Source organism: Trifolium pratense, linkage group LG6 (genome assembly GCF_020283565.1).
Source record: "Trifolium pratense cultivar HEN17-A07 linkage group LG6, ARS_RC_1.1, whole genome shotgun sequence".
NCBI lineage: Eukaryota > Viridiplantae > Streptophyta > Magnoliopsida > Fabales > Fabaceae > Trifolium > Trifolium pratense.
This window is the reverse complement of record NC_060064.1, coordinates 27,935,265-27,959,595: the sequence shown is the minus strand read 5'-3', so window position 1 is coordinate 27,959,595 and position 24,331 is coordinate 27,935,265. Positions and strand designations below refer to the sequence as shown.

Sequence of the window (24,331 nt, the reverse complement as noted above, 5' to 3'; positions counted from 1 at the left end):
TTCTGCTCATCGTCGTGTCAGGTGTTTGTGCCAATTTTTTGTATAGTATGAAAGTTAAAATTTCAAAAAAAAAAACAATACAATTTCCTAATTCCTATGAATGACACTTTTGAGAATGCACTTATTTTCATACAAGGTTTAGAAGATTAATTATACTTAACTAAATTTTTTAACCAGTGTAAAGTTAGTTACTTTAGCTTATAAACAAGCCCGGAGAGAATATATGACATGAACAATAAAATAGCATATATACAAGAATAGGCTTATACATGTATGCCACTACTATAGTAACTGTTAATCAATAATCATGAACTTTTTTACACAAGGCACAATAATTTCCCTTAGTTGTGAGTAGATGTGCATCTGTTGCAGTTTTAATCATGTCTTGTTTTGCATCTGAATTTGATGAAGTTTTTGGTATGTCTTGTTGATCTAATGTAGTTTCAAGTGTAGGTGGAGGAATCATGTTATCAACACTTGAAGGCTGCACTACATGATCAACAATGTTATCTGTTGTACCCTTTGATGTCTATGAACATTAATCTTAAGATTTTGACAGCAATAAGAGCCAAAACTGTAGCTGAGGGAACAAAGACAACATCAGGGATTGCATTTATGGATTTTAGTTGAGGTAATGTTGTTTGTCCTGTTCTTTTGGGCACCATTGCTGCTGGTGGTGCTACTATTGCAGTGATTATCATTGATTCATCTACTTTGTTTAGATTCACATTCTTATTCATGAAGTTTGTGAACATTTTCTTTCTGCATTCTTCATTGCATTCTTTCCATTGTTTGAAATTTCCTGCATGATTGAAAACATGCAAGTGATTGTGTGTAGATGAAAATTTTACTGGTTTATGCTAAGTTTGAATGAAATTGTTCCGGTACACTAAAAAGTCTCACGTTGCTGTGAATCGAGGTTACAAATAGTTTATAAACACACGCTCCTCTATCCACCGATGTAACTTTTAACCAAGGACAAAACCGTGATGTCTTACACATAAGACACAAAGTGGACAAACCTCAGAAAAGCCTTGTAATGGACTTGAAGTCCAAACATTGACACAGCAGGAGGGCTGACAGACCCTTTAGCTCCTTAGCCTCGAATTGGAGGTTATTGCTCCGATACACCAACTAGCCACATTTCTAGCGAATTGAGACTACATGATGGTTTACACATAATATCCAAAGAGGACAATACCTCTGATAAATTGTGCAATAGACTTGAGGTCGGAACATAAATCTTGACAGTATTTCTTCACCAAGGATAATTAAGGCCGCATACTTTTACTCTTCAAAGACTTCACTTCGTGGGAGCCTCCGGTCGCCCTTATTTAGAAGTTTGTGGTTTTTCGTCCTGGCGTAAACCAGTTTTACACTATATATGGCGTAAACTAAAATTTAAAAGTTTCTGAACTATTAATGAATCTTCACAAGATACATGCAATTGAGTAAAATTGTATGAGAAGATAACTAACCTTTACATCCTTATATGATGGTGCACCATAATGCTTCCCAGGTAAAGCCATGTTGACAGTGCTGCATGATATATAATGCAAAAATCGAATTGCAAGATTGCTTGTTATACACAAGATTGCAAGAATTTTACCTTTTAAATGAATAAATGGGAGTATTAGGGTACCATGGACGGTCCATGCATATTAGATACAATATCTCTAACAAGTAACAACTGAGATATGCTGAGAAGTAATCAATACTATTATTATTAATTAAAGTAGGGTTACTACAACGAAAATATCATTAATGGTCATTTTACAACGCTATGACTTTCTTGTTATCTTTTTTCCATTGTTGGAGAATGTCATGGATGATAGAAAATATGTGAGTGATTAACTATACATGAAAATGAACAATTTTTGGCCCAATTTTACATACCCTCTGACTGAATTTTAGACTTGACATATATAAGTTTGCATGAAATCTCGAAAACAATTTATGTACTTTTTATGTAGAATTTCCACCCTCTTAAGACTCAACATAGTAAGAGCCTTGGGTCGCCCTTTTTATATATGTAGAATTTTTTTTGGACTGGGCATAAGCTCAATCCATAGTGGACTCTACAACGAAGGTACATGCACGAAATGCTGGACTCCTAGCACACTAAGTGTTACCCAATTAATTAGTAGGATTTGACTCCTCTAAAGTGACCTCAATGAGTTTCTCGCCTTAAAACCTATCTACAAAATGACCCATGTACTAGCTAGGACTAGGAGAAAGATACATATTCCATTTCTTGCGGATTTTGCTAAGGACATTTCTGCTGATATTTTCCATATGTATATTCGCAGAAAGCTTAATTAGTAAAATGATTCTTTAAAGACATTTTTTGTTTCAGATTAGTCCCTTTAAAAAAAATGTCCGAATAGGCCCTTAGATAAAAAAAAAGGTTTGAATAGGTTCATAGAGACATATTCGTTAATCAGTTTGGTCTCTAAAAAAGTCCGAATAGGATTTACCTGAAGTAATGCTAAGAACATCATTGACATCTCCGCAGTTGTCTTCATTCCTATGCCGACCTTGCAATTCTTAACACCAATCCCAACCTTTCGCACGCTGATCTTCCATTTCTTCACCCCCAATCCCGAACTTAATTCTTCTTCCTTGCGCTTCTTTTCTTCTTTACGGAATTCTGCGTGGTGATCAATATACTTGTTTCCAAATATACCAATGCATAAAGACTTTGCTACAAACTTCTGCCCCCAACAACTATCACTTGGCACAAATTGAACAAAAGCATTGTTTATTTCTCTCCAAATTATTATATACTCCCTCCGGTCCTCAAGAGAAATATTAGATTTTATATTCATTGAAAATTCAATGTATCTAGTCCACATTATTGACTAGATACATCTGATTTCCAATAAATCTAGAAAATAAGATTTATCTTATATTAAGGACTGGGGAAGTATTACATAGTAATATTTTTATATAACTAATATCGTTTCGGAAAAAATATATATTTAAATGTCTACAAATATATTTAAATGTCCACAAATCTTAGCTCAATTAACACAAATATCGAAATTGTTAGGTCGGATACCATTTCATCTATCTACCGATTTTTTTTTATTATATATGTTTAAACAATCGCTTAAAATTCTGCTATATTATTTTATAAAAATATAATTACTTTTTTATGTTTCTCACTTGTTTTAATATATTCTTTTTGTATTGTTTTTTTTTTTCTTTTTTCTTCGTACACGTGTATTAAAATAAGAAACATTGTTGGGGATATACGAGTAGTAAAATTGTTTATCTGTTTAACACTTAAAGAGAAATCATCCCATTTTAAAATAACGGTATTTTTGTTCTTCTCTGCAAAGAATGAATCTTTATATCACATATCTTCAACAACCAGAGTCTCCAGAACTAGACAACAAGAAAAAAAAGATCTTGCAATCTTCAAGTTTGGGAAACCACGAGAAGTGAGATTAAGGCTTCTGAGACAAGGAACTTGAATGGTACATAAACCCCTTTCTATATGGAAATATGAAATCTTTAAATCCACTAAGGTTTTGCAGGTGAGAACAGTGTTCGACAACTTATGCCAACGACCGATACTAAATTGGAGAGAAAGATATTCAACTATGCGTTGAATCACAAACCATAAAATTTTATTCATAGTCTCAGTGGGGAATCGAACAGGTCATAGTTCACGTGAAACTCAAAATCATTCACCGTGTAGGATCTCAGAAGATGAACAAAGAATACAAAAAAATAGATGAAATTAAAATTTGAAGTAGAATCTTCAATTTTTCCGTCGAATCGCAGAGCAGGGACAGAGTGGCATAGATTCATCCATTTATTGCTTAAAACGATGGTGGCAACCGCTTCTTTAGTTTGAAGAAATGATAGAATCTTTTAGAGAAGAGGATCAATTAAAGAACTGATGTAGTCTGACATTGCTTATATCTACAAGATAAAGAAAGAAATTGGGCGATGAAGAAAGAAATTCAATATGGCAACTATGGTTGGAAACAAGTCGAAATAAAAATATAAGCCCAAATATAAATATGTTTAAACAACATTATCTAGTCTCAAGACCACTTATCATGCTAACAAGTGAGTTGTTGAATAATTTAGACTATAAACACTTTGAGATGTGTTTTTTCGTTTGTTCTTCTTCTTCTCTCTTTTTTTCTCTTTAAACCCCAAAACACTATGACCTTCGTTGTGGCAAATCGAACCCTAAACTATATACACTCTTCATGTTCGTCTCTTATACGCCTCACTCACCTCTTATATGGACAAGAAACAAAAACAACATATGGATGAGGTTTCCGACAAGAAACGGAAGAATCCAAAGGGTTATTCGAAGAAGAAAGATGAGGGTTCTTCCGGCCAGCATCGGCCTAAACCATCTACACCATCCAGGTAACTAAGTACTTAAAATATTAGTTAATATACTGATAATTTATATTTTTTAAACCGGTGCAGAATCGGAAAAAACTGGGAAAACCTCTGCTATATTTTTTTAATTTTATTTTTATAAAATGACTAAACCTCTGATAATTTATATTTTTAAATTTTATTTTTAAATTCAATATGGCAACTAGGGTTGGAAACGAGTCGAAATAAAAATATAAGCCCAAATATAAATATGTTTAAACAACATTATCTAGTCTCAAGACCACTTATCATGCTAACAAGTGAGTTGTTGAATAATTTAGACTATAAACACTTTGAATGTGTTTTTTCGTTTGTTCTTCTTCTTCTCTCTTTTTTTCTCTTTAAACCCCAAAACACTATGACCTTCGTTGTGGCAAATCGAACCCTAAACTATATACACTCTTCATGTTCGTCTCTTATACGCCTCACTCACCTCTTCTATGGACAAGAAACAAAAACAACATATGGATGAGGTTTCCGACAAGAAACGGAAGAATCCAAAGGGTTATTCGAAGAAGAAAGATGAGGGTTCTTCCGGCCAGCATCAGCCTAAACCATCTACACCATCCAAGTAACTAAGTACTCAAAGTATTAGTTAATATACTGATAACTTATATTTTTTAAACCGGTGCAGAATCGGAAAAAAACTGGAAAAATCTCTGCTATGTTTTTTAAATTTTATTTTTATAAAATGACTAAACCTCTGATAACTTATATTTTTAAATTTTATTTTTAAATTCAATATGGCAACTAGGGTTGGAAACGAGTCGAAATAAAAATATAAGCCCAAATATAAATATGTTTAAACAACATTATCTAGTCTCAAGACCACTTATCATGCTAACAAGTGAGTTGTTGAATAATTTAGACTATATACACTTTGAGATGTGTCTTTTCGTTTGTTCTTCTTCTTCTCTCTTTAAACCCAAAACACTATGACCTTGGTTGTGGCAAATTGAACCCTAGACTATATACACTCTTCATTTTCATCTCTTATACGTCTCACTCACCCTTTCTATGGACAAGAAACAAAAAACAACTTATGGATGAGGTTTCCGAAAAGAAACGGAAGAATCCAAAGGGCTATTCGAAGAAGAAAGGCGATGGTTCTTCCAGCCAACATCGGCCTAAACCATCTACACCATCCAGGTAACTAAGTACTTAAAGTATTAGTTAATATACTGATAACTTATATTTTTTAAACCGGTGCAGAATCGGAAAAAACTGGGAAAACCTCTGCTATGTTTTTTAAATTTTATTTTTATAAAATGACTAAACCTCTGATAACTTATATTTTTAAATTCAATATTGCAACTTGGGTTGGAAACGAGTCGAAATAAAAATATAAGCCCAAATATAAATTTGTTTAAACAACATTATCTAGTCTCAAGACCACTTATCATGCTAACAAGTGAGTTGTTGAATAATTTAGACTATATACACTTTGAGATGTGTCTTTTCGTTTCTTCTTCTCTCTTTAAACCCCAAAACACTATGACCATGGTTGTGGCAAATCGAACCCTAGACTATATACACTCTTCATGTTCGTCTCTTATACGCCTCACTCACCCCTTCTATGGACAAGAAACAAAAACAACATATGGATGAGGTTTCCGACAAGAAACGGAAGAATCCAAAGGGTTATTCGAAGAAGAAAGATGAGGGTTCTTCCGGCCAGCATCGGCCTAAACCATCTACACCATCCAGGTAACTAAGTACTTAAAATATTAGTTAATATACTGATAATTTATATTTTTTAAACCGGTGCAGAATCGGAAAAAACTGGGAAAACCTCTGCTATATTTTTTAAATTTTATTTTTAAATTCAATATGGCAACTAGGGTTGGAAACGAGTCGAAATAAAAATATAAGCCCAAATATAAATATGTTTAAACAACATTATCTAGTCTCAAGACCACTTATCATGCTAACAAGTGAGTTGTTGAATAATTTAGACTATAAACACTTTGAATGTGTTTTTTCGTTTGTTCTTCTTCTTCTCTCTTTTTTTCTCTTTAAACCCCAAAACACTATGACCTTCGTTGTGGCAAATCGAACCCTAAACTATATACACTCTTCATGTTCGTCTCTTATACGCCTCACTCACCTCTTCTATGGACAAGAAACAAAAACAACATATGGATGAGGTTTCCGACAAGAAACGGAAGAATCCAAAGGGTTATTCGAAGAAGAAAGATGAGGGTTCTTCCGGCCAGCATCAGCCTAAACCATCTACACCATCCAAGTAACTAAGTACTCAAAGTATTAGTTAATATACTGATAACTTATATTTTTTAAACCGGTGCAGAATCGGAAAAAAACTGGAAAAATCTCTGCTATGTTTTTTAAATTTTATTTTTATAAAATGACTAAACCTCTGATAACTTATATTTTTAAATTTTATTTTTAAATTCAATATGGCAACTAGGGTTGGAAACGAGTCGAAATAAAAATATAAGCCCAAATATAAATATGTTTAAACAACATTATCTAGTCTCAAGACCACTTATCATGCTAACAAGTGAGTTGTTGAATAATTTAGACTATATACACTTTGAGATGTGTCTTTTCGTTTGTTCTTCTTCTTCTCTCTTTAAACCCAAAACACTATGACCTTGGTTGTGGCAAATTGAACCCTAGACTATATACACTCTTCATTTTCGTCTCTTATACGTCTCACTCACCCTTTCTATGGACAAGAAACAAAAAACAACTTATGGATGAGGTTTCCGAAAAGAAACGGAAGAATCCAAAGGGCTATTCGAAGAAGAAAGGCGATGGTTCTTCCAGCCAACATCGGCCTAAACCATCTACACCATCCAGGTAACTAAGTACTTAAAGTATTAGTTAATATACTGATAACTTATATTTTTTAAACCGGTGCAGAATCGGAAAAAACTGGGAAAACCTCTGCTATGTTTTTTAAATTTTATTTTTATAAAATGACTAAACCTCTGATAACTTATATTTTTAAATTCAATATTGCAACTTGGGTTGGAAACGAGTCGAAATAAAAATATAAGCCCAAATATAAATTTGTTTAAACAACATTATCTAGTCTCAAGACCACTTATCATGCTAACAAGTGAGTTGTTGAATAATTTAGACTATATACACTTTGAGATGTGTCTTTTCGTTTCTTCTTCTCTCTTTAAACCCCAAAACACTATGACCATGGTTGTGGCAAATCGAACCCTAGACTATATACACTCTTCATGTTCGTCTCTTATACGCCTCACTCACCCCTTCTATGGACAAGAAACAAAAACAACATATGGATGAGGTTTCCGACAAGAAACGGAAGAATCCAAAGGGCTATTATCCAACTCAGAATCTTCCAATGAGATTTATAATATAAATAAAAACTTATGTTTCAACATCGATTGTTTTTCATGGTCAATTATATGTTATCATTTCCATAGTTATTTTGAAGAATGAGTTAAATATATTGTTAATCAATGTTAATGAGGAAGATGCCAAAGTAACTTCAAATGTGATGTATAAATAAGTTTTTTAAATATATAAACATCTATATATATATATATATATAATTCCTAGATAGTTGTGCAACCACTAATCTAACACTAATCCACGTTAGTCACTTATATCCAATTAAACCACCCAATAATGCCACATCACTTCTACTTACATCATTGTCATCTCTATACACTTTTTCATATGCCTACATTTATATACCTATGACTTTTCATTATACACTCACTCAACTAATAATAATAGATTTTACTAAATTATACGCACTAATTAATCTTTTATACTATATATTGAATTATGGTGTCCAATTAAGAATCAAATGCACAGTGTATGAGTATGACCACAAACCGTTTTCATAGCGACATGACAATTTATGGATTACCAACTTATTTTGGTAGATACAATAGGATCCATTGTAATCTTTTTGAAATGTATAAACACATCTTTAATATCTATCTTATATTTACATCACTTTTTATTATTATTATTTTGTTGTTGTTGATGTTATTATTATAATTTTCATAATACTTATTGTTTCAATTTATACGAATGATTTTTCAACATTACAATATAAAATACCGCATAATACCCGTACATCGCACGAGTGTGGGACTAGTTAAAATAATACCTTGATATAACTTCTAACTTTCCCCCGCTTTTTTCGGCTCCCGATTCAAACAGAAGCGTCATTTCATCCTTTTCCTTCCGTATCCAATCTCGTTGTTTGTCAGCAGAGGCGGCTTGGAAGCATGTGCGAGGTGTGCGATGGCATAGGGCCTCAAAATTTTGAGGGCCTCAACTCAAAATTTTGAGGTCCTATAATATTACTTATATATTATTTATACCTATAAATTAATAGATTAATTTTTAGGCCCTAAAATAATAGTTATATATATTGTTAATGTTCATAAATATCATATGAGGATCAATATATTAGTTATCTATACTCGTAAATATAGTTCTAGTCCATTTTAATATTAGATTATGATGTTCCTTTTTGACATTATATACAAAGATAATTATTTTGTATTTCTTGTTCCATTTAATTTAATGCAAGATTTAATATTGATAATTTATATGTTTACAAGAATGTTTTTTTTTTATATTATATGCAATTTAAATCAATAATTTTTTTAATTTTTTTTTATTAAGGTGCCACTTTTATATTTTCAACAGAGCCTCTAAAACTCGGAGACGCCCCTGTTTGTCAGTCCATTGTCTCGGCGTTCCATGAAGAACAAAACAGATTTGATGAGCTCCTTGCATTAGTCTTTTTGCAATTCTCTCAAATGTATCATGGTTTGTTAAGTATGCACCAGTCGATTTCAAACCGACATCAACATAATGAATCTCACTGATGCTGTTTAGTAAGGCTTCCTTTGTTTTGGGTATTATGCAAATCTCCTCAGCTGAATTCACATTAAATCCACTACCCAAGAAGCCAAGTTCGGTAACTATTTGATTAAGTACAGTTCCACCTTTGCTAAATCCAAGGATGAAAGTCTTAGGCTGATGAAAACTACAGGAAGGAGTGTCTCTACTTGCCTTCCTGAGACGATTTTTCTTACCTGCATGCATTACAAAGAAATTTAGAATATGGAAAGCTTATAGGGAAAAGTAGTAATTGTCTAATTGTAAATAAATATTGTTATGAGGTTTGGCATAAGGCTAAAAACCTTTATGCTAACAATATCTAGAGACTATATACGAGTCTGTTCACAATTTGGCTACCCTTTAGATGATTGATCAAGACTTATCTGACTATTTGGCTCGAGCTCAGTCCAATATTGATGCGCTCAAACCCATGCCGTTAATGATGATCTTAAGCAAGTATTGGCGAAACTTGAGAATACGTTCATGGTGGTGTTTATCCTTCATGGTCTCCCTAAGAAATATGGTCTTGTGTGAGATCAGGTTTTGACAAAGACTACCATCCCTGCGGTGGAAGAGCTTATTAATCGTCTCATTCAAGATTTTCTACCAAGTGGTGACATCTAGTGATCAAAGTAGTGGAGGTCGAGGGGATAGAGGTAACTTCCATTGTACTTAATGTAGGAAGGATGGGCACAAAAAGGATCAGTGCTACAGCATGCATGGCTTCCTGAGAAAAACTGCTAATCCTATACAGATTCCGAGTCATAACTTTTGGTACAATAGGGATAATCCTATAATCATACCAAATTTTTTTTTTTTTTGAAGAAGCTAAATTAGCTCACCCAAATTGGCGCCAGAGAGAATCGAACCTCAGACCTCAAGAGGAGCACACTCCCAGGTCCTAATCATACCAAACTTTAAGGTATGAATTTTCAGAGCCTATAAGAAGGGGAAGAAACAGTTCTTACTTCTTCAAGACAATTAGATAGAAGTGAGACGGTTGATGTAGATGCTGAGAATCCAATTGGATTGTACGATCCTGGCTCTCCGTATTGATTCACAGATGGTATAAAATCTTTGTAGACAGCAAAAGGTCCATTAAAAATAGAAGCTTCAATAACCCAAGCATTGATGGAAGGACCGAATTTCGACACAACAATTTCAGATAGTTGGTTGAAGAAAACGAGTATCACGTTAACATCAAACTACCATAGCTGGTGGTCTGATCCATTGTTATGTTTGGGCCTTGTATGATTTGATTATGATTGTATCTTATTGACTTTTTTGTAAACTGATATAGTCTTCCTTGGTACGTCTTGTGCTGGGGATGTTGTTTATGTTAATATACCTCATTTTGGCTTCTTCAAAAAAAGTTTCTGTAAATCTGATAGCTTCTCAATTACTGGATTACTGGTCCTCTCAACTCGATCACCACAGAAAAAGATGGCATTTGCTATAGGCACCTGTAATAGATCAGAAGAATCTCATGTAAATATTGCTTGATATCCAACAGAATGATTTAGTCATACCATTAAGTAAGTCCATTACGATAACTGTGTTTTGTAGATATAAGTAATTCAAATAGCTTATACTCAATCCAAAACATGATTTTATAATGTTGCAGTAATGAAAGGCTAAGATAGATAAATACTTGAAGCTTACAGGAAGAAAACTGCTCCACTTTTCAAGGAAAACAAACTTACACTCAAATTTCTGGTTTCAGAAGAAAGGCAAAGAGATGCACCAACTCTATGAAATATGCCGCTGTTAGAATGTAGTGGTACTCTCATAACTCCACTCCAACGCCCCATTTAAAAATCTGTAGAGAACTTTGGCATTAATACCGGCATCAAAATTTTACACAAATCATCTATACGATATAAACTTTCAATCCAACGGTGAATTTTATAAAATTTATATAGGTTAAAACATTATTGAGAGGTGTAACATTTGTAGTCAAACTAGTTGATGTCATTTGATCTCAACCCATATATATATATACATATTTTTTAATTTTTTTATTAAAATTAAATAAACTCAAATTATTTATGAATATGTTCATCATCTTTATCAAATGTTCATCTTTCTTCCTTAAACAAATAAAAAAAATGGCAACTCAGTACACTTCAATTTAGTATTTTATTTTTGAAAATCACTTCAATTTAGTATGTGTTATGTTATTTTTCTAAATTCAAAAATTAAAATTCATAAATTATCGATAACCCTTCTAATAATCACATTCCTATGTAATATTCTTTTTTTTTTTTGAGGTTACATTCCTATGTAATATTCACTTCCCACTCCTCTTCTAATAATCTTCTAATGCTATTTAAAAAAGAGAAATCCATAAAACTATTCAACACACCGGTCTAATAACGTTTGTAACACCACACTACCGATCTCAAAGAGCTAAGAATTTTTCATAATTTTAATAGAGAATGATGATAAACAAATATTTATAATCAATATATTTTATTTTTTATTTTGATAATATTATAACATCATTTTAATTTGAAAAATTCATATAATTTTTTTGTTAATCTTTTAACATGAAAATACACGGTCTCCTCTTCTACCCTGTTCTCCCAACAAGTAGAGGTGGGAATAGGCTAGCCGAGCTAGACTTTGTCAAGTCTGAGTCTGACCTGTCAAAAATATTTTTTAGGCCTAAGTCTAGCCTTTTGAAAGCCTAGTGTGACCTGTTAGCATGTTTAAAAGCTTATTTTATGTGAACATATTTAAATAAATAATTATATTTATTTTTAAGTATACTTATGAAGTAATAAATCAATGTTCTTTTGATATTTAACATGATATGTTAGAGATTTTGACTATATATGTTATGATATTTTAATTGTAGTTTATAATAATACATTTATTTGTGTAAAAAACTAATGTCGATTAATAAATTTAAACTATTGAAAAAGTTAATAAATTTATAATTTAATCAAAATATAAATTTTAATATATAAATAATAATAATAATAATAATAATAAAAAATATTATGCATATTAATTTAAAAAAACCGGCCTAATAGGCTAAAAGACTTTTTTAATAGACCGGTCTATTTAACTAAATAAATTTATAAAAAAAGTATTGACCCGCTCTGAAAAAAGTTGTTCTGACCTGAGCCTTTCTCTCATTTCTCCCTATTTACGCCGGACTCCAAGCTGACACCTCCTCCATCTTCTTATTCAACTGTTAGTGTGTTCTATTCTTCCCAATTCGCTCTTAAAAAAACCCTAAATTTATGAACGAACCCTAATCTGTTTATTTTTATTGTAATTAGCTAAAGAAATTCTTTGGTTGAATCGATGAACTCTCCAATTTCAATTTCTCTCTTAAACCCTAAATTGGTAGACTCATTTGCCACACTTTGCATCAAGTAACACTTTTTTTCATGTTGTGCTTTGTGATTCTCAAAACTCATGGCATTTCACGTAGATTCACCTCACTTTTCATGCTTAACAGAGAAGCACTATGCTACTTCTCTTCTTCAACACAATTACAACCCGTATCATCATCTTCTTCTTCTTCTTCTTCTTCAATTGTGGTTCCATCACAATCTATGGTCCAAAGGGTATGCTCAATGGTGTGTGAATCTTACCATCATAATGCCAACATGAGAGTTTCACCTCCAAGACTCCATCTTGGGATTGATGTTGATTTTTTAACACACGAGCAAGCTGTTACCATTGTTGCTTCACTTGCAAGTGATGCTGGTTCAATGGTGGCCCTTAGTTTCTTCCATTGGGCAATTGGGTATCCAAAGTTTCGATATTTTATGAGGTTGTATATAGTGTGTGCGGCATCTTTGCTTGGGAATAGGAATTCGGAGAAAGCTCATGAAGTTATGCAGTGTATGGTAAAAAGTTTTGCTGAGATTGGGAGGTTGAAAGAAGCTGTGGAGATGGTTATTGAAATGCATAACCAAGGTTTGGTTCCGAATACTCGGACTTTGAATTGGATGATTAAGGTTGCAAGTGAAATTGGTTTGGTTGAATATGCAGAGTTGTTGTTTGAGGAAATGTGTGTGAGAGGGGTTCAACCAGATTCTGTTAGCTATAGGGTGATGGTTGTTATGTATTGTAAGATTGACAATGTTTTGGAGGCAGATAGATGGCTGAGTGCCATGCTTGAGTGGGGTTTTGTGGTTGATAATGCAACATTTACGTTAATAATCAGCAAATTTTGTGAAAAGGGATATGCAACTAGAGCGCAATGGTATTTTCGTAGGTTAGTTGATATGGGTTTGAAGCCTAATTTGATTAATTTCACATCTATGATTGAAGGTTTGTGCAAAAGGGGTAGCATAAAGCAAGCATTTGAATTGTTGGAGGAGATGGTTGCTAAAGGTTGGAAACCTAATGTTTATACTCATACATCATTAATTGATGGACTTTGCAAGAAAGGATGGACTGAAAAAGCATTTAGATTGTTTCTTAAGCTTGTTCGAAGCGAAAATCACAAGCCAAATGTGCTTACATATACTTCCATGATAAGTGGATATTGTAGAGAGGAAAAACTAAACCGGGCAGAGATGCTTCTGAGCCGAATGAAAGAGCAGGGATTAGTCCCGAACACCAACACTTACACAGCTCTCATCGATGGGCATTGCAAAGCAGGAAATTTCGAAAGAGCATATGATTTGATGAATCTAATGAGTAGTGAAGGTTTCAATCCTAATGTATGTACATATAATGCCATTGTTGATGGCCTTTGTAAAAGGGGAAGGGTAGTTGAGGCTTACAAAATGCTTGAGGATGGCTTTCATAATGGTCTGAAACCAGATAAAGTTACCTATAATATTCTAATGTCTGAACATTGCAGACAGGCGAATATCAGGCAAGCATTAGTGTTATTCAATAAGATGCTAAAAAGTGGTATTCAAATTGATATTCATTCATACACCACTCTGATTGCAGTCTTCTGTAGGGAAAGTAGAATGAAAGAAAGTGAGATGTTTTTTGAGGAAGCTGTGAGAATTGGGCTCATTCCTACAAACAAAACTTATACAAGTATGATATGTGGTTATTGCCGAGAAGGAAATTTGACCTTGGCTGTAAGGTTTTTCCATAGGATGAGTGACCATGGCTGTGTTCCAGATTCTATTACCTACGGCGCTATTATAAGCGGCCTTTGCAAACAATCAAAGCTCGATGAGGCTCGGGGTTTGTATGACTCTATGATAGAAAAGGGACTTACTCCATGTGAAGTTACTAGGGTGACTTTGGCCTATGAATATTGTAAGGTAGATGATTGTTTATCTGCTATGATTATTCTAGAAAGGTTGGAAAAGAAACTCTGGATCCGGACGGCTAATACCTTGGTCAGGAAGCTTTGTAGTGAGAAGAAAGTAGGAATGGCTGCACTGTTCTTTAATAAGTTACTAGACATGGATGTTAATGTTAATCGTGTAATATTAGCAGCATTTATGACTGCATGCTATGAAAGCAATAATTATGCCCTTGTTTCTGATGTGTCTGCTAGGATAAACAAGGAAAATCGTTTGGATATCAAAAGCACAAAATAACAACCAAAAAAGTGCTTAGAGAGCTTTGGTCCCCTTGTAGGTCCCACCTAACCTAGCTTAACTCCAGATGAGTTCAAGGTGGCATTTGAAAAGGAGGGGTTCAGACCAGGAAAAAGTCGATAATTAGTAATAAACAATGTACTTTTTATTGCTGGGTGTACCTGTTTCTGTAAATGATAGGATCTTGTGTTTGAAGAAGTATCTGTGGGATCGTCATCTTGAATTCTGCATTAGCTTAGCAATCAACATTTTGAGGTCACGAAGGGAAACAATTGTGTAACTTCTAAGGTAACTTACATTTACCTCTCCACATTGAAATTTTAGAAATTCAGAAATCTTAAAATGGTATAGTTTATCTCAAAATTTGAAGGTTAATTTGATTTAGGTTTTTATCATTCGATATAAATGCAGCGATGATGTTGTCAAGTGAAATTGCCGCTTGGCGCCATGACATGGTGGATTCTTTGCCATCCACCATAGGCCGCAAGGCCTATTATATTTGCTGTGTTTCCTACATAGGCGGCGATACCATATGTATATGGCGGATTTTTACCTGACTGCCATAATCCGCCATCCACCATTGATAACATTAATAATTAGACAGAAATACAGGATACACAACAGCATGAGTGGAGTTTATTTCATGCACTCTTTTGCTGAAGTTGCTTCTCATAACAAGCGCAGACTTCCAAATAGGGTTGACATGTCATATGTATTTAACCTGCACTCTTTTTTACTCCCTGTATAATAATGTCTTAATTGATGGAAAGGGAATATAGTGCGAGATAAATTTTATACCTTTGTGGAGAATCGTGATCATGGATTTATATCAATTTATATTAATGAAACTTTTACCAAGAGGTTTCTGACTTTTATGCAATAAGGATTTGAAAATTTTGAGTTTACATAATTACACAATTGTACCTTGTATGTAGCTGTTCCAATATATACTATTGTACAATTCAGTACCTTAATGGCATAATCCACCCTCTTAATTCTATACAAAGTCTTGAGCATGTGAATTACAGATACAGAGCCAAAACATACATAAATTAGATTGTACCTTGCACTGTGGCCAAATGTCCCATTACACTAGCAAATGTTCAAAAAGCTACTAAGTGGTAGTGTGACTCAATAAGCAATACCAATATATAAATATAAATAAAAGAGGACATTTTGGAATGGAAAACTAATATTTGAGAAAACAGATACAATGTAACTTGACAAACAGAGTTAATATCATAATTAGTTAACAAAATTTAGGAGCTAGGAGAATAAAAACCTATCCAAACACTTCAGCCTTTATCGAAGCATACTTGGCAATATACTTCAAAAGTAAATATTCATACATTGACCTGTTTTGTTAAATTATTTTATTAGATTAGAATAGTTATTGGTTGTTGCTAATTGCAATGGCAATACAGTGGCTCGTCCTCTGGGGATAGTATGCCCTAATATTTGGGGATTGACTCGAATACCCTTATGTAGAAAAAAGTATTTTACATTCCATTTGTTCCATTACAAGAAATAAAATATTTTAAGCTAGTTTGTCGTATTAGAGCCTGGTTTGGAAAACCCTTGGTTGAATGTCAAGGGAACATGTCAAAGTCAATTATTGATGACAATGTTGGGGAGGAAGAGGTCATTGTAGAAGGTTCTGGAATAGGGGAAGAGGAGTAACGAGATTCCATGTTCGGAGAATGCAACTGTAAATGAATCGGAATCTGGGAAGAAAAACACGTCTCATGATTTTTATGCAGTGGAGGTTTGCTCAGAGAATTCTCGAGAAGAAGTTTGTTTGTGGGAAACTGCAAGTCTGCAAAGGTTGCTGGTTTAACTTTTTGACGTCTAAGGTGGTGGCAGGACGATTCTAACTTTAAGGAGGATCTCATTCTCAATAGTATCTGCTGTGCTGCGGATGAAGATACAGTTATTATATATGGTATGTTATGTTATGCTATGATAGAATTCTAATTTCTTTCAGCATTTTGGATATTATTTTATCACTGATTACTTTTTGTGGTCCAAAACATGACTTAAGAATACCCATCTTGACTTGTGATCTTAATTTACATGTGCATGTCTTTGATGTTAAGGGATGATAATCTAGTACAGTATGCTACGGTAGGGTTCTAGTTTCTATCACCCTTTAGATCTTGTTTATCACTTGTAAATTGTAACTTTGTGTGCTAAAAAACTCAAGATAAGAGATCACACACCTTGTGGAGATTTGAACTTTGTCAGTCATGGTTACAAAGTTAAGCTCTTACTACAAATCTGGCACAAGTGTGGGAATATGACAGGTTGGCCTACAACCTGGCCCGGCGTGTTTATTAAAAAGGCCAGGATTAAGCTTTTAAAAAGAACCTATTTAATTAAATACTAGTAAGTCAGGTGTAGGCTATCAAAAAAAGCCTAAGAAGCCATATAGTCCTGCCTACATGTGCATAACTATTAAAACCTATTTCTTATATGAAATAATTTTACACATAAAACCAAAAATCATTTACCACACCTCACAGACATAGAAACTGAATGAAGTGTGATTCTTATCACAAAGAAACCCTAAAGAGACGGGTCGTGAAGCGAGAACAAAGGAGAGTTGTTGTTGACTCTGTGAGACTGCAATTCATCTCTGTTCCTTCTCCTTCAACTGCGACTGTGATTCATCTCTATTACATCTCTGTGACCTCGATTCAATAACTTCAGAAAGTCATTAGAGAAAGACTCAACCGTGCTATCTGTCTCAAAGTCATTAAAACGTGAAAACATTGATGAAAAGGATGACCTAGGGTTCATTGCCCACGATGTTCTGAAATGGCGCTGGCTTGAGCAACCTCAATTGTCATCAGTGGGGACTGAAAGGTAAATAGTATTTCAGCGTGTTTTCACAGCTTGTTTTGAGAGAAAATAATTTGCTTTTTATAGGTGACTGTGGCAACTGCCAGAAATTAATAAAATCGTATTATGGTCCCAACATGAGCTCATCCAAACATGCATTTGATACATGGTTTTGGTTTAGGTCTCTTGGGTTTTCACTTATTGTTCTTAAAATATTGACACTATTATTTAACATGATTTATGCAGTGGTCGTGGTCATTATATGACATCACATAGTAGTTTCTTAGAAGTAGGTGCAGCAGCTTTACTCGTAGGAGACATCGAATCTAAGATGAAGGGGAAACTTTGGAAATTTTTTGGAACTGATGATATGCCTTACCTGGATCAGCTGTTGCAGTCTTCTCCTGTAACACCAATTACAAATTCTGTCTCTGCTCGTTGCCACCTAAGAGCAATAACAGCATCGAAACGCAAAAAAGAAGACTCTCGTCAGATATGGCATGTTCTTGAATAAGTCGCATAGCTATTATTTTTTTCCAAAATTTTCTTCTGACTAATGTTTATTATTTTTCTCCGGGCATTTGCTTTTATAGCTAATTTTTCTTTCAATTTTTTCTTCATATTAATATCTCTTATCCAAGGTCATAGTGTAGTGTCATACCATGATAAATCTTACCAACTTCGTTATTTTGTTCCAATTATTATATCAGATTATAGAAAGAGCATGAAAAATTAGGAACTAAGAATTGAAAGTAGTGTACCTATAGCGTCTTAGAATTTTAGCACAGTCTGGTAAAGGCAAATGTGTTATGGTGTCTTGTCTTTTTCCTGGGGTTTTCAATGAACATAAATCATACATCAGAATTATTTTTGTATGTTGCCATTGGATTGACATGTGCGGCTAAATGATAATTTTTCTGGAGAATCTTTGGTTTGCTTTATGGAAATTTTACTGTTGATTAGTTGGCTGCCGCGGTTTATTTTAATGATTTTATAAATTCATCTTTTCTTTCTTTACACTTATCCGAACTTATTCTCATTTTTGTACTCTTGTTTTTCCTCCTTTATAAATTATTCTTATTCTGAATAAAAAATAAGTATTTTTAAAAACTCTGATTAGTGATGAATTAGTTAACCAATTATTACTGGAATGTTCTGTGAATTATCATGCTCTTTGTATGGGTGAAATTGTGTGAATAATGTCAAACTGCTCCTCTACAGTTTGATATTCTCTCTCACTCCTTTTTTGGGATAAATATTTGATATTCTTTTTGACTCACAAGGCCGACTAAAAAGTCTGCATTTTTTTTTTACTACTTTGGTTTGTTGAAGGCTTTTCATAATTTGATTTGCTGTTCTGAAGATTGCTATTTCTCCAGGGAGGACTATCCCGTGATTACATTTCGTCCCCGAGCTCGACAGCTTTTCCAGTACCGTCATTACAGGTATTGCTCGTGTTCACTTGAGATACTTCAAAGGAATTTGATAACAAATTTTTGCATCCGAAAAGCGCCTTTGCTGATTATAAAATTCCTTACAACTGTTTTTTATCATACTGTAATTTTAAATTATTGATATATTTGTGTTTCTCATGTTACACCTCACAAAATGATCTCTTTTGCTGACCAGTGAGCAACAACCTCTATGATTAAACCCTGTCGAGGTACAAGAAGTTATTGCTGCAGTTTGCTCTGAGGCTTCTTCTCCAAGCACCAATGTTATGACAGTGTCAACTAGACTAGGCAATAACAGTGGAAAATCATCGACAGATGTGGCTGTTAGCGTCCTTATTAAACTAGTCATTGACATGTATGATTCAATTAATTGTTGTCTTCTTTGTTTTATTCATTTCTTGTTTATCCTGTGATTACCCCAGTTCATGTGTTTCTCTCAGTTTTACCATATATTCCTGATTCCCATGATTGAGATTTAAATTTTTGAGTTACAGACAACTTTGAAAATAGGATGAGCTAAATTAATTTTTCATATAGGAAAGAGGAGGGGTTGATATTGAACATTGATGAAAAATGGCACTGGATGGGACCACTGCTTATTTTAAAAGTAAATAGTCAAGCAAATATTGCAGATTATTTTTATTGAAGCTGGCACCCCTGTTTCAAACAAATATAAAAATGTATTCGAAGAGTCACGCAGAAGTTCTTGGTATCTGGCGCCAATTTGAGGAAGGCCATTTAGAAGCTGTTGCAATGAAAAATGGGGACGCGAAAAATACTCATGGAACTTGACATATTTTGTCCTCGAACTAAAGATTCAGTGGCTAAACAGATAAAATTCATCGTTTTATATGCCTGAATCATTACATTGGTCACGCTATATTAGATACATTGCATATATACATGTGTTTGTGTATGTATGAATAATTTGTTGACTTTGGCGAATGTCCATTTAATTAACTCTGTCCATCTACTTGATTGAGCTTTTCTGATTATTTCACATATCTATGGTTGTTGTGCTGTTCTTTCTGAGTTTATTGTGTATGATGGTTATAAAAATATTGTTCTGTAGGTATGTTTTAGATTCTCAGACAGCTGCTCCTCTCTCATTCTTTCTATGCTTGAGGTGATACATTAAAAGGTACCTTTTTTTCCCTTTTTAGAACTGTAAAGTTAGATGAGTCTAACTTTACCTAGATAAACCTTTCATGTTTATTATTGTTGTGACTTGTGGTCAAACAAGTTTTGTTATTGCCCATGATTATAACTTTATAAGCACTCAGATTCAAAAAAGTTTACTTTTTTTTTTTTTTTACGCGAAGTTTACTTGCTTTTTATAGATCTATAAAAGGGTAAAAAAATTATGGACGGTGCCATATACATTTACCCTTTTGTTCCTAAAGTCGTAATGGTTGATTATGATTCTGTCTTCTGCAGTTTATCATTTTCATATGCTAGTCCCTCTTCAATGTTAATGTAGTTTACTTATCTTTGGAAGTATATGTCTCCTATGACAGTTAATAAAATGATCGAGTCGGGCTGATATTTCTCCATTGGAGCGATGAATGGTTAAGATCTGGCTAGTGGCGGAGGATGAGAAGATGCCAATTGAGACATAAATATCCATGAATTGTTTGATGTGTCCGATAAAACAACAAGGTTGCCGACGAAGAATGATGAGAAGATGGAATAAATTGTTATCAAAAAGGAAAAAGGCAGTCTTAGTTTATGTATTTCATGAATCTGACGTTGTCTTTGCTAGTCTCACTCGTTTAAGATTTCTTGTATTAAAAGTTTGGTCTTAATCTTCCGATTGTCATGAGAAATGGCTATCGGTAATTCAAAGTTATGCTGGTAGGTAAGTAAAGTTTGATCAATGATTGTTTCAGCTAGGATTTGAACTCAAGCACTATTCCTGTATTAAAATCTATTTTGTGGAAATTACTTTGGTTTTCGTATCATCGTGTTTTGAAACCTTAAGTTCATGCATACCCTGGTTGGATTTTATTTAAGTTTGCTGGAGATGGTTCTACCGTAAAGATCATGACTGATACAATAATTTCTAGGAAGTGTACTCCCTCCAGCCTTATTTATAAACAAAAGTCAACAAAATATTTTAGTCTTAAATGTAAGCAAAAGTTAACAAAATCAACTTCATTTAATGTTATTTTTTCAACAATACCCTTATTAATTGTTATACTTTTTAACATGAGTGTAGAGTCCCGATGCATATTTAATATATTGCAAGGTCATTTTAGGATTTTCAATAGAAATATCACATAAAATTAAGATAAAAAAAGTGCTCTTAATAAGTGTGCAAATATCAATAGCTTTATTTCACATAACAGTTTTTATGCTTTATTTCATATCAATAGCATAATCTTATTGTACATAATAATAAGGTCCGTAAAATTTTAAAAGCTAAAAAAAAATTAAATTATTGGGAGCCATCACAATAACTATATAACAACTCATAGAAATTAAATTATTGGGAGCTAATATGTGGTGCTTGATAATTAATAACGACATTCACACACACTTTTACGACACCTCGGTTGAGCAGGAAATTCGCAATTAACTTCCTTTATACAATCACCATCATAAACACATTGAACGTTCCCTGTAATGTAAAAAGGGAGAAAATAATTAATTTTACTAAAATGGAATAAATTATTGAAGTAAAGAAGAAATTTTTTCAAAGGAGATAAAAATGCTTACATCTAGAGCTTGTTGCAACAAGAAACAGGGAAAGAAGGATATTCATAACAAAAGCAAAGTTCACAAATTTAGCCATATTTTCCAACTTTTGCATGTATCGAATAGAATATGTTTTATCACTTCTTAATTTATAAAACTTATGTTCTCCTTATATTAATTAAATAGTTTTTTGCACTTACAGAGTTATATAAAGACTTTCTAAAATTTTAATAATTATTAAATGTCTCTTAAGTACAACAATATGTTAACACGTCCCTTTAGCACTTTAAGCGAGGTCACACAAACATTTACAAATAATTTTTTTGACTAAAAACATTTTCAAATCATAATAATTCATACTTTTTTATAAAAATAATTTAAATGATGATTGAAAAGGCGTTCAGGTTGAAAATCATGTATGTTAAAATAGTTTATTTTTGTCCTGTGAAAATAGTTTGATTGATAGTGATATTACATTTTATATGTAAAAAGATTGGGGTTCTAACTGATGATCTCCTATTTATTCACCTTAGGATGTGAATTTCTAATCATTAAATAGACTACTCGGTCCAAAAACAAAATAGTTTATTTTTATGAATATGGTTTTTTCTAATACATATCGAAAAACGGTAAAAAAAATCATATGGTTGAAAAATTATATACGCCATAGATTATATTTTTTTTCTCCCTTCTATTTTTTTTTTTACAAACATTAACTCATATTATTTCGTTCATCAAAATAATAATAATAATACAAGATGGTATCAAATCAAAGGATTGAGAACTAGTATAGTTTTTTAACGTCCTCCCTACCAAGTTCAGTGTCAATCAACATTGAAGCAACTAATGATTGGTGGACAAAAATCATTTATAATCAAAAAAATTGACTTTAATTATAATTAAGGATGAAGTAGTATCTTTTATGCTCAGCTAAGCTAGCCATTTCATTTGAAGGCAAAGGGAACAAAAATAACAAAAACAATCGCTAGAAGGAGGGCTTGAACCTCCGACCTTGTGGTTAACAGCCACACGCTCTAACCAACTGAGCTATTCCAGCAACGTATTTTATGGTTTAAGTTTATGATAAAAATAAGAAACAAAACAACTACAAGCTTAGGCCACCGGCATGGAGATACAACAACAAAGTGACAAATCAAATTCATCCCGTTCACGAGATAATATTTAGGGTAAAATATGTTTTCAGTCCTACTTATATATTGAGTTTTGGTTTTTGTCCCTATACTTTAAAATCACTCGTTTTTGTCCTCAATTAATTTTCAATTTTAGTTTTAGTCTCAAATGTTATGTCAACTAACAATTGACTTACCAAAGTCCACGTGGCGCTGTCACGTTGGATTCCATTGACACGTGTCATCCTACGCGGACTTTCACGTTAGTTTTTTTTTAAAATTTTTCTTTGAAAAAAAGATAAATAAGCTCATATTTGTTTATTTACTTTTATACCCTTACTATTCACCTTCTCTTCATGCTTTTTCTTCATTTTCGCCGTGTTTTCTTCCTTTCAGATTGCAACATATTTATCTATCCTTCTCCTTATAAAGGTTTACGTGATGTGATAAATTTGTCATATGTGTGTTTGAGCCACCAATCTGCCATTGTGATCTAGCCATCGGTACCACTGTTGCTTTCTAGTCACCACTAGCATGGATGGGTTTTGGGTCTTACTCCTTCCTTGCTTGATTGTTTTTTTACTCAACTTTGTTTTGGATTAGGGGTGGCTTTGTCAATAAAAAAATAAGTATTAATTTTGAAAAAATATATTTTTTAATTTTTTTATTAAAAAAAGCTGACGTTGCAGTCCGCGTAGGATGTCACGTGTCAACTGAATCCAACGTGGTAACGTCATGTGGACTTTCGTTAATCAACTGTTAGGTGACTTAATATTTGGGACTAACAAAACTTTAAATTGATTGATGACGAAAACGAGTGATTTTAAAGTATAGGGACGAAAACCGAAACTCAATATAAAAATAAGGACCGAAAACATATATTTTACCCTGATATTTATTTTTCTTAACATCATAATCAGCAAATTAAATCATCAAAAGATTTTGCTTCAAGATTTTATACAATTTTCCATTCAATACACAATCAGAGTAGTTTACTCCTACTTGGCTAAGCTTGATACCTGTTCAATCTTGCATAAAGATCATTACATCAATAATTATGGGATAAATATGTAAAAGTAATACAATTTTTTTATAGACTGTTACTACAATAATTTTTTTTCTTAGTAAGAGATAGAGGGAGTTTGGTTTTTTTGGAAATTTGGATGGAAAAGTTGCTTCCTAGCATGGATGGATCCATATTTATTTAACGGGGTCAAAATATTTTTCCGGTAATAAATAGTATATAACAATAAAGAACAAATTAAAAATTTGGTCCTTGAATATATGGGACGCTATCAAAATAGTTCCTAAATGTATTAAAATTGTAAATACATATATGCATAGTGTGTCTTTTGCTATTAAATTTATTAACTAACCTAACATCAAAAAAAAATATATT

The 24,331-nt window shown here is 33.0% G+C and overlaps 2 protein-coding genes, 1 long non-coding RNA gene and 1 other non-coding gene across 14 annotated transcripts; 1 reads left to right on the top strand and 3 right to left on the bottom strand.

Moving 5' to 3' along the window:
• Positions 1-298: 298 nt before the first annotated feature.
• Positions 299-11,087, bottom strand: LOC123892042. The gene is given in 10 exon segments (XM_045941893.1): positions 299-529; positions 1,479-1,539; positions 2,170-2,198; positions 2,478-2,727; positions 8,531-8,618; positions 9,099-9,434; positions 9,437-9,470; positions 10,245-10,447; positions 10,652-10,739; positions 10,980-11,087. Coding segments are annotated over 10 exon segments (1,428 nt in total).
• A 1,285-nt stretch (positions 11,088-12,372) lies between these two features.
• LOC123889362 (pentatricopeptide repeat-containing protein At4g19890-like) lies at positions 12,373-21,066 on the top strand. Of its 11 annotated transcripts, XM_045938656.1 has the most exons (7): positions 12,373-15,098; positions 15,222-16,752; positions 17,898-18,149; positions 19,031-19,096; positions 19,281-19,460; positions 20,178-20,246; positions 20,623-21,066. In XM_045938656.1, the coding sequence occupies exon 1, from the start codon at positions 12,678-12,680 to the stop codon at positions 14,808-14,810; it is 2,133 nt and encodes a 710-aa protein (XP_045794612.1). In that variant the 5' UTR covers positions 12,373-12,677; the 3' UTR covers positions 14,811-15,098; positions 15,222-16,752; positions 17,898-18,149; positions 19,031-19,096; positions 19,281-19,460; positions 20,178-20,246; positions 20,623-21,066. The 11 variants fall into 11 exon arrangements, with proteins under 11 accessions (XP_045794612.1, XP_045794611.1, XP_045794614.1 ...); XM_045938655.1 differs by having other exon boundaries at positions 12,379-16,752; XM_045938661.1 differs by lacking the exon at positions 17,898-18,149 and having other exon boundaries at positions 12,402-15,098; positions 16,405-16,752.
• A 352-nt stretch (positions 21,067-21,418) lies between these two features.
• On the bottom strand, positions 21,419-22,091 carry LOC123889363. Its single transcript, XR_006802504.1, has 2 exons — positions 21,824-22,091; positions 21,419-21,725 (listed from the first exon to the last, which is right to left on the bottom strand). It is a non-coding gene; the product is annotated as an uncharacterized LOC123889363 (long non-coding RNA).
• Positions 22,092-22,785: 694 nt separating this feature from the next.
• Positions 22,786-22,859, bottom strand: TRNAN-GUU. Its single transcript has one exon. It is a non-coding gene; the product is annotated as a tRNA-Asn (tRNA).
• Between the last annotated feature and the right edge of the window lie 1,472 nt (positions 22,860-24,331).

What these genes read in the sequence shown, in the direction of transcription:
- LOC123889362 (XM_045938656.1), top strand. Translation starts at nt 12,678, where the DNA reads ATGTTGTGCTTTGTGATTCTCAAAACTCATGGCATTTCACGTAGATTC.